Source organism: Lissotriton vulgaris, chromosome 5, assembly GCF_964263255.1.
Source record: "Lissotriton vulgaris chromosome 5, aLisVul1.2, whole genome shotgun sequence".
Classification (NCBI taxonomy): Eukaryota; Metazoa; Chordata; class Amphibia; order Caudata; family Salamandridae; genus Lissotriton; species Lissotriton vulgaris.
The window spans coordinates 1,862,972,912-1,862,983,151 of record NC_141693.1 but is presented as its reverse complement, the minus strand read 5'-3'; the positions used below and the strand labels follow the sequence as shown (position 1 = coordinate 1,862,983,151).

The 10,240-nt window shown below is 43.4% G+C and overlaps 1 protein-coding gene across 2 annotated transcripts in view; it reads right to left on the bottom strand.

The window, feature by feature from the left end:
• Positions 1-2,748: 2,748 nt before the first annotated feature.
• STARD3 (StAR related lipid transfer domain containing 3) overlaps positions 2,749-10,240 on the bottom strand; it is a 136,476-nt gene continuing 128,984 nt past the window's right edge. For both annotated transcript variants that reach the window (XM_086924348.1, XM_086924349.1), the window contains 3 exons: positions 7,876-7,980; positions 7,629-7,722; positions 2,749-5,257 (listed from right to left, as the gene is read on the bottom strand). In XM_086924348.1, coding sequence (XP_086780474.1) covers positions 5,147-5,257; positions 7,629-7,722; positions 7,876-7,980 — 310 coding nt within the window. In that variant the 3' untranslated portion in view covers positions 2,749-5,146. The remainder of the gene's footprint in view (positions 5,258-7,628; positions 7,723-7,875; positions 7,981-10,240) is intronic.

The following is a 10,240-nucleotide window of genomic DNA, read 5'->3' as shown; positions in this document are numbered from 1 at the left end:
ACTCACTATTCAGACAAAGCTTACCAAGCAAAGCTGCTACTATAGGAAAACATATTATTCTCGTGTGAAGCCAAACAGTCTGCTAGACTCTGCACACGGCACACATTATTACAAATGTTTAAAGGCAGCAAAAAGGAAAAATGGCGTTTAAACTGTTAATAAGCTCATGCTGACTTAACACAGTGTAAATGCAAGGCTCATACCCATGACAGAACATCTTGTACAGAAAATTGTAAACCCCAAAAAGACTTGAGTCTTTAACAAGGTTTAGCTTTTTTCCAATCTTCTCTTATTATAATTCAGAATAAACCCTGGCGACAAAGTGAAAAAGCATCTGGATTCATGCTGTTCTACATGAAACACGCATGCAAATAATATGCCACATAGATCACGTTGTCACGGATTTTGGATCACTTCATAGATAAGCTGTTAGGGTTTCTACACTACCTATTAGTAGATTAGATTAGAATGGCATCCAAATAAATCAAAACACATACAGCCAGCTCATGAATACTGAATTAGCAAAAACGCCGAAATGTTGCTAGTTCACTTAATTAGCAGATTGGCAATCTTATACTCAAACTGACCCAACCGGATCTTAAACCAATCCTTTTACTCTTTTCTGCCCTCATATCTTACAAGATTATAGGCTCCCAGTGATCTTGTTTAGGGAACCTAGCAGCCATGAATATCTAATCTAACAATTAATGACAGTAAATGATGATCTTCAATACGGATGAAAAACAATTACACTTATGTTGGGAGTTTGCTTTGCTACTAGTGTCTCCGCTTTTAGAAACTTGAGAGTATCGTAATAGAAAGTTCTGAAATTTGAAGACTACAATGAAAGGTTTTGTAATAATTAATTACTATTATTATCCATACCCCCAAAATTATTACAGAATTGAAAATTACCCATGCTAGTTCTTTTTGTGAAGAAATGTGGTTAAGTCAGGGCCAAAAGAGTAGGTTTTGGTAAGGCTCTGTAGTCCCTGGAGCACTATGCTAAAGCACATACAGTGGAACAATCACATATTCATTACTATCACCATTACTAGGCAAATCCAGCTAAATTAACTGAGGGTAGGCAGAGCTTTTTTCTGGCCACTGCTATAAGGTCGCTAGGTAAGGTGACAATTGCCGATATTCAGGTTGGACTACATGCTCTTTTGTAAGTTTTCAGTTTTTCCTATTTACTAATATTAGCAGGTAAAATCACGCCTGACAAACTGTAAATTGGGGTGGAAATATCAAATATGGTACAAATGAAAGGATTCAATCACATTGTTCTGCATCTAGGTGACCGCTGTGGAGGAAGGCTACGAGTACTTTAGATATAGTGCAGTGCAAATCCAAAAAACAATCCAGAATTGTTGGGAGGGCAGGAAAAGGAACATTAATACACCCAAGGCCAAGTCCGGATTATCAATGATCAGGTCCTCCCAATTTCAGAAGTGGTCTTTCTTCCACAAATGCAGTGTAAGGATTCCTTTGGTAAGAATGCCACTGGGTTGGAAACACATACATGTCACTAGTAGAATTGCAAAGAAGGGGCTTGCTTTGAACACCAAGGTCGTATCTTCAACTACTCTTCCATCCAAGTTCTACACAAAGAAACCTAGCAAATATATACATTTACAGGTAGTAGATATAGTGGGAAATCTAGGAGGAGGATCATTTGCACAAGTTTGCCCTTTGGAAAGGCTCACACTACTAAAGGGTATAAATAGCAATAAATGTACATATCTGTACATGTGTTCCTGAGAAATACGTAATATTAGTTTGCATTTGGTTTACATATTCTTTATATATGAAAAGAAGAGAACCATATATGTAATCACAAATGTAACAACTGTAAATCAAGTATGAACATTATGTCATATTTGCTTGAAGCTTCCCATGATATTGGTTGCAGGCCTTAGCTGGCTGAGAGGCTCTAATGCTACATGTTGTACATTTTCCAGTAATCTTCCCTTCAAGGCTGCCCTGCACTTCCTTGAGGGGAAGATCTTAACACCTGCACTATCCGATACGTTTTTACCCTAAACAAGTTCGTCAAGTAATCTTATTGTTTTGACTTGTATTTGTTTTGTATTTGAATTGTTTTGACAACGGCCCCCACAACGCTAAGGATGCCTGGCCTCCACCTTGGGGGTGCGCAGGAGTGGACGCCTCACAGGGAAAGCCAGGATGGGTTCCACAGCGGTATTCGTACAAGCGCCTTGAGACCCTTGCGGGTGAGTAGTGCGCTATACAAGTATCAATTTACATTTACATTTGTAGTCAGAGAAATTGGATATATGCTAGGTCAATTGTACATGTTTTTAAGCTCTGTGCTCTAACTGACCGTTTTCTAGTGAGAACCTTGGTCGGTTGAAATGACAATGGTCTTTGATCTTTTGATTGACGCTTTCTATTTAGCATTAAAGAGTAGTTGGACTTCGAGGCTTTCCGTCGTTTTAGTTTTTCATTTTAACACTTCATAACCAGTGGTTCCGTTACAAGACAGGCCGATCCCAGCTTTGCAGGATCACCGGCTTGCCTAAGAATCTTTGGCAGGATCCATCCACCCCATTTCAGGTGTAGGGAAGAAGATCGCACATAGACGTATGAATGACACCGTGGGGGAAGAGTGGTGTAAACTGAGAACAAAGTAGAGCCAGCAGCACAGTAGGAAAATGAGCAGACTGAATGGGCACAGATGAGCTCAGAGTTAGTATAAAAAAAACACACACACAATAATTCTCATTTTTGTAAAGGTTTTTTAATTTTTCTTCGATATGGGCACAACGTTTCAAAGGGAGATGATGAATTATCAATGATCAAAGGATTTTTAACGAAATCCAAAGGATGGCGTCAAGAGCCGGATGGTAAATGAGTGCAAACATAAAAGTGCAAAAACATCATAGTAAAAGATATTTGAATCCCCAAAGAGTCTGGTTAATCCAAATTTGTGTTAAAAAATTGAAAGGTTTAAGTTAAAACAATGTCAAAGGTGATATGTTAAATCCGGGTGCGATTGTTGACAACATTAAGCATGTAAACTTGGGTGACCAAACAAAGTTCCCACGGGTTCCTGTGAGTACTTGGTTTCAGACGTAAACCGTAAGTCAAACCCCAAAAGCGCAGTCCTGTGAACCTCGTTAAAAGAACGCTGTGCCTGCTGCCTCTCAGTCATCATCTGCAGGATGGTCTGGGGCACAGCACAGTAAAATAAACCTTGCTTCCATCAATATTCTTGGAGCCCTCGAAAATGCTCCAATTCACATCATACACAATCAAAAACAGAGAAAATTTGGTGGAGCCACATATGCCTTGCACTCCACATCTCATGACCCCACTAGGACAGAAACATAAAGGGCAACTGGGATCCTAAACCACAAATTAGAAGAAAACATTCCAGGCTTAATGAAGTGATCCCCTTCACCCTCTTCCAATTTGTGACTAAGGTTGAAGGTGGTTAGTACTGTAAGGCATTCGCAACCCTATATCAACACCCTACCCCTATAGAGACAGAAAAGACTTGTTCCCCATGCCCTCCTGCTCCCCCGCCTTTCTCATATATCACACATTTCTTTTAAGACCCACAAAGTCCATTAGCAGCGGCTGCGATGATCAGTCACAGAACAACATGAACAGAAAACAGTGATACTAGACAAATGCAGTACAAAGGCTAAAGCCACTCGCCGAGTGGACCTTCACTGGAGGTCTCGCCACAAGCAGAGGAACATGGTGATCATAGCAAATGGCAGAGGACCTCGCTTAGACCCGCCACCCACACACTAGGGTGCATGATGGAAAACGGAACAGCACCGGCACTGCCAGTTGCTGCCACTTTGGAGAGGTATGCAGAGTTAGGGAAAATAAACAAAAGGAAACCAAGCAGGGGCAGGAAGAAGGGCAACACACACACTGGCAAGTGTGTCTGTCATCTTAAACCAACAAGAGGCATTCCATATCAATAAATAAGTCAAACGGGTCTTTGCAATACTGAGTTCCCATTGCACTTCCTGGTCCTTTCATCCAGGATGCTAGGTCAGTTTCTCATCAAGGCGTGGAGCCACTGTTGGGGTGACTGGTCTGTGGCCAGAACTCCACCCAGCCTGAATTCTGCATCCCAGAGCCATTAGATGACAGTCCGTAGCCAATGATCATCTTAACTAGTCACCTTTTTCTGATTTAAACAGATCTGGCTCAATGGTGACAATGATCAAATGTACATGCTCAATAGCCATACTGATTGCTTACCACAATTCAAAGCGTGATAATCCTGGGTCGTGTTCCATACCTGTAAGAAGCCTCCACGATAACGTCAGTACTAGCAAGGGAGGGGCCTTTTCACTACAAACATATAAGGGATAGGATTACATGGTCCTGCCACAACAGAAGATTTTGTTCAGATTATTGCAGCACTGGAAAAAACCTCTTCAAAGACCTCTCAAATGCTGCATATAAAGGGACAAACTGGTTTCGACCATGTGTTAATCAGAGCATCATCACAGCCCCTTAGATATCCATTCTTATGAGCAAGTGGGGTTATTCTCAAAACCAAGGCAGGCACACCCAGATACAAAAAAAATAACCTAACAAACAATCAGCCAATCCTGAAACACCAAAAGTCAAGGCAAGAAGGAAGAGCACCTTCATACGTACTGAATCGCAGCCTTTGGATAGAAGGTCTCTATCAAACTTATGAGCAGCAGAGGAACTTCACATGGAGGTGTACGGCACCCTGTGGACGGAAATGTGTAGACTCAGATGGATGCTTTGAGGAATGCAAAGGCTCTTCCAGAGGGGCACAGTTAGTGTCTTTCAGGGAAGAAGGTTAGGAGCTCATGCACCAGGCATTAAATGCTTAGGACTTTGGTCCCCAGGAATGCCAGAAAGCTTCTTGTCTGCTCCTCAGTTTTTGGCACATCCTAAGAGCTGCAAGGATAGCACCTATCACCAGTTCAAGCACTTTGAATCCTTGCCATTTGGGCAACAGCAGCTGCTTTCTGGATGTACTGTCAAGCTCTTCCAGAGCACAGCAGAGGAGTCCCGACAAGAAGGCCTTGAGCAGGCAGGAGACTGATAAAGTAAGACAAGCAGCAAAGGATGGATGCAGGGGATACAGGAACGTGAGGGCTCTCGTCTAGAACAGTCATTAAGGCACACCATTGTTAGTAACCTCCAAGACACGCTTGCGAAGGTGAAAAATGAACTCGAACATGGTCGCTGCAAGGCTCTGACTGATGAGATATTTGGGCAGGCGGCCCTATAAGAGAAAGAAAGATGTTGATCAGCAGGAGAAAAATCCAGACCCAAATACAGTCAACAGCAATTACTGCATGCAGCCATGGGGCCACAAAAACATTTGCTAAAGCATACAGCTGGGATAAACACACCAAACTGGACTGAAACAAAGCGGAAAGAGCAATATGAACATTCAGCAGTGTATGCAGTTGGGTAGGCCAAAACCACCTATTTTTATTTGTTGAAGACTTTAAGATAGCATTTTGAGAAGCATAGTTATCAGCTGTTCTTATACAAGGCTATATATTTTTTTTAAATCTATATAATAAAAACAGCACCTTTTCTGCCTTGTCAGTGTGCTATACCTATTCAAGATGTATAACCGTACATTGGCCTCGCCAAGTCCTTCATTCACTTATCAGTTTGTGTATCAGGAAAATAACATGAATGATTTCTTCGGATTGCTGGAATTTGCACTTTTTTCTACAAGCTTGCCACTGTAGGCCTGCTTAGAGGCTGGTATAAGGCACAAGCACAGAGCACTGCATAACACAGGCCCACTTATCCTAAGAAATAAGATTAAGTTTTATGCACCAACTAGAAATCTCTGCTCTCAATCCACAGCAAGAGCAAGAACTACTCGAGTGAAGAGAGCCAGGATGGGAGAGCGAGCCTTCTCCCACATAGCCGCAACCAAATGGAATGAGTTGCCCGTGGCTCTCAGACTTACGGGGCTGCCACCTGTCATTTAGGAAACAATTGAAAACCTTCCTTTTCCCCAAACCAGACTAAAATTGTAGGACTCAGGTCAACCAAACCGCTCATCATAGTTATTGCAGCGCCGTGATATCCTACTCAGGATGATTGTTAGCGCTTTATAAGAAAAAATACAAGCAAACGCCAGTGTGGAGATTAATCCGAGCACTCCATCCATCTATCCATCCATCCACCCATCCATCCATCCATCCCTAGCCAGGTTTGCTACAGAGATTCCACAGCACAAACGTCACTTGCACTTCAATCTCGTTCTTCACCGACACCCAGTACCCTGCCTTCATTCTCTTTACAACATTGTAAGACTGGTATGCTGGTTTGCTGTTTACTTCGCATCCTCCTCTAGAGTTTCAGTGATTGGGCACACAGTACTCAGAGCAATGGTAGCTGCCTGCAGTGAATCAGCACTAGGCAAGGAGAGCAGGGAAAGCTCCTAGGTGATTCTTTTAACAAGTTTGCTATGAAATGGAATGAGGAGCGTGCACCCTCCAACTTTCCTGCTGGAACATTCAGAAGGAAGACCGGAAATGCACACACCTATTCAGGACACAATGCTTAGCTTAATGCACAATCCCGACACTTTCAGTGAGAGCTTTCACAGAAAGACACGCAACCCTGAACACAATCCGCTCCTTCACTCCACCAGTGAAGTCCCCTGGAGCTCTAATATATCTTTTTCTAAAACCTCCTGGCAATCTACTTGTGTGCCCCCTTGAAGCTTTAGGAGGACCCTCAAGAATGCTGCTGCAGTAAACTTGACTGGGCATCTTTCTTTGCATCCCCTACACTTGTGTCCCTGGGAGCAAAAGTACGAGCAGCCTATGCGCTCTCTAGACAGAAATAGATATTTAGTATTGTGATCCTCATATGGGAGTGAACCAGATTCCCAACTTTAACTATGAAAATCTGATCTTCCACTGTGATAAGAGCACAGAAGTTCCTGTCAGATCCCTCTCCCTACAGAGTATTTAGAGTACACAGTGGGTTGCAGAAGAGTGGTATTAGTTGACCCGGTCAAACTCATGCACTGCTCGCAATGACATTGAATAGGTGTCTTGGGCCAGCTTACTGCAGCAAAGACTGGAGATGGATGAGTCCATGTACCCGGCAATATCCGCAGAGACAACGAGGGAGGCAAGCTGCATTGTTGTACAGGCTGGAGGCATCATGTGCAGTGCCAGATAACAGCAATAATATTGTATAGTGGGGTGCAGAACAAAGTGGGGGATGAAGGAGGAGCATGAGCAAGTGGACACCTTGCCATAGAAGGTGCAGGAGATCAGTGGAGGATGGAGAAGGGTGAAAGTGGGTGGGGCCAGGGGAGTGGAGACAGAACATGTAGACTGCATGTAGGCAGAGGATGATTTAAGATGTAGTCACAGGTAGAGGCTTTGAGGCTGGAGAAAGTAGAGATGATGGATGCCGGAGCAGACAGTCTAGTAGAGATGGTGGGGGGGGGACAAGCGACGGGAATGAAGGCGGAAGAGGAGTATGGAGGAGAGCGATGACTGCAGAAGCAGGATCACGGTTCTGGGTGAGAGGGAAAGAGTAAAAGCCAGAGGTGGGGTGACACCCGACGGTGTAGGAGAATAATGAAGGGCATGAACTATCCAACTTACCTTGAGGTCAGTGTTGAGGACCCAGATGATTGTACACACTGTTGGATTCCGGGAAGACTTCAAGACCACAAAAGCACCAGGACCGTTTTCTCCACTGAAAGAAAGAGGACATGAATGAACACGCACAATGGTAAGAAGCTACATGAAGACATCCAGTGGTCGTGTATACACCTGCATGTGCACACACACACACACACTTCAAATTCTGGAGAAATATCCCACCCACAAGATTGAGAAAAATGCTTACCGCACGTATTTGGGATGAGGAGGTCTGTCTGCATGAGAGACAGCCATCCCTGAGGAAATATAGCGATCCTTTCGTCTCTCAATCCGGCGAACATTCACAAAATCCCTAAAAGAGGAAAAGCAGCAAATACTTAATGACCAGAGCAGGATGCAGGAAGTCAAGTATTTCAACAAAGTAGAGGGCGAAGCTAAATGACTGACTGCACTTATGTTGTGGAAACGACTTGCTAGGTCTCTTGGCACTGGTTGAAAGCACTGTCTGCCAAACAGACATCTTTAGTCTTTTCCGGAAGATTATCAGTGTAGGGAAGAGCTTATTGTCCAGCAAAAGCGTCTCCCCCAAGGGTACTATGCTAAATAGGATATCCACTCCAAGAACCAACGTGGAATCAGAACTGTGAAAAGATATTTACTTTTCTGTATGAATGTTAAGGTCCTTTACATGTAAGCCAGATACAGTTCTGACTTGGAGGACTTGGCAAAGTTTGAGGTATTAAGCAATAGCGGAATTGCAGTAGTCCAAAGAGGGATTTATTGCTGCACAGTCAACTAAAGCCTGTGTTTCTTCCCCCAGAAAGAAGCAGAAAGATTGCATGTCATTTCATAAACTGAAACTAGCAGTAAGCCACTACCAAGCTGACTTTAGGCAGAAGAGACATTGCCGTTCTAAAGAAAAGCTGAGCTTTTAAACTTTATTTGTAGGCTGCAAGTCCATACTAATGATTCTTTGAGTTGATAGGCCTGCTAGAGAAGGTCTGCATTTGTGGGCAAATATAAGCATCCTTTTTGAAATTGCTAAGTTGAAGATAACTGTTGGGGAGGCTGAACCCCTGCAAGTAAATGAACATGATCTAGATGTGGTGTGGGGGGGTCCAAGAACAGCACATCCACAAGGGTGTCTATCATTAGCGTAGCATTGGACAATCACCTGCACTTGAAAATGTCAAAGGCGGCAAGGTATAGATTGAAGAAGGTATGCACAGAGATGAGCCATGAGGAACCCCATCAATTCAACCATCTAAGAAACAGAGACCACCATTTCATTTCAGTGAAACAGCCGGTTTCTCTTAATCTCTCAAGACTCCCAATAGTAGTCTCTTTCAAAAGCACCATCGACCTGCGTCGACCCCTCATGCTCGACCGTAATCAGGCCTCTTCCCTAGTGTCTGAATCTCTATGCCCATCCTTAGGGTACTTGCCATAGTGTTCATCAGCTGTTCTTCCACAGCCACCCCACCCCCACAAGCCTACCTATGAGACCTGATCTCACATGAGAGCTTTCCAGACAGCCAATCGACGCCTTCTGATGCCAAAACTACAGGGTAACAGTGCAAAATTGGCTTAAAATCGTTATGTAACCGGACATACACCTTCGTTTGGAACAACCAGGTTAGTCTGCTCATTCATTTCAGGTATTTGCAAAGTACAAGATTAAAGCTGCAGACTAGATTTATTTGATGGTTAATACAAGAAATAGATTTGTCCTAAGGACGGTGTCATGGTGTGTGGTTAAGTGGTCTAACTGAGTGGCATGCAGATAAATATTCCGCAATAATCGTACAACCTCACATGATTCTCGCAGTTGCAGCTGAATGAAGCTAGGAGGACCATGTCCAAGTTGTCTGATGCATTGACTTTCTTAAGATTCTTGTGAACCAAAGGAATATAAAGAAAGGCATAACGGAACGCACCCGATAATTTTAGTTAAACACAACCCTCGTATGGAATTCTCTCCCGTTTACGTACATGAGAAGGGAAAATCTTGATGACTGTCCTTTGTCACAAATTGATCTACTAGAGGACAGCCCCAGCTCAGGCTCTCCGCTTAAACACTGCTTTAACCCTCAAGACAAAACTCTGCACGAAAGGTGTTCTGAATCACCCACTTGGATAGTTAACATCCGTGGACACCCAGAATGAAGCTTTGTCTCTCCGGGTCAGTTCAGAAATGGCTAGGATGTCTGGAGATCTAGAATAAGTTTGGCCTGAAAAAGGGAACAAAGAATCTTACTTTAGTAGATTATTTTTCGGACGGACACAAACAATGAGTAACTCGCCCATGGCAGTGTGCGGCCCCGTAGAGCTGGGTAGAGTCTGTTGTTGATGCAGTTTGTCCAGTGGAGGCTAAAAGTACGGAGCTTTGTGAAGGCTGTATTGCGGCGATCATAGAAAAGCATGTGAATGTTGATAAACAGACTTTTGCTAGCTAGCAGTTAATGTACTCTGGGATTCAGAAGTTAATAGCCATCCACACTTCAACAACTTCACCAGTCGGAGGTGCATATAAAGGTCTGGCCATCAAAAAGCACCTTCATGCCTTAGGCCTTAATGTGTATGTCCTGAGCCAGGCGTCCCTGAGTGTAGTC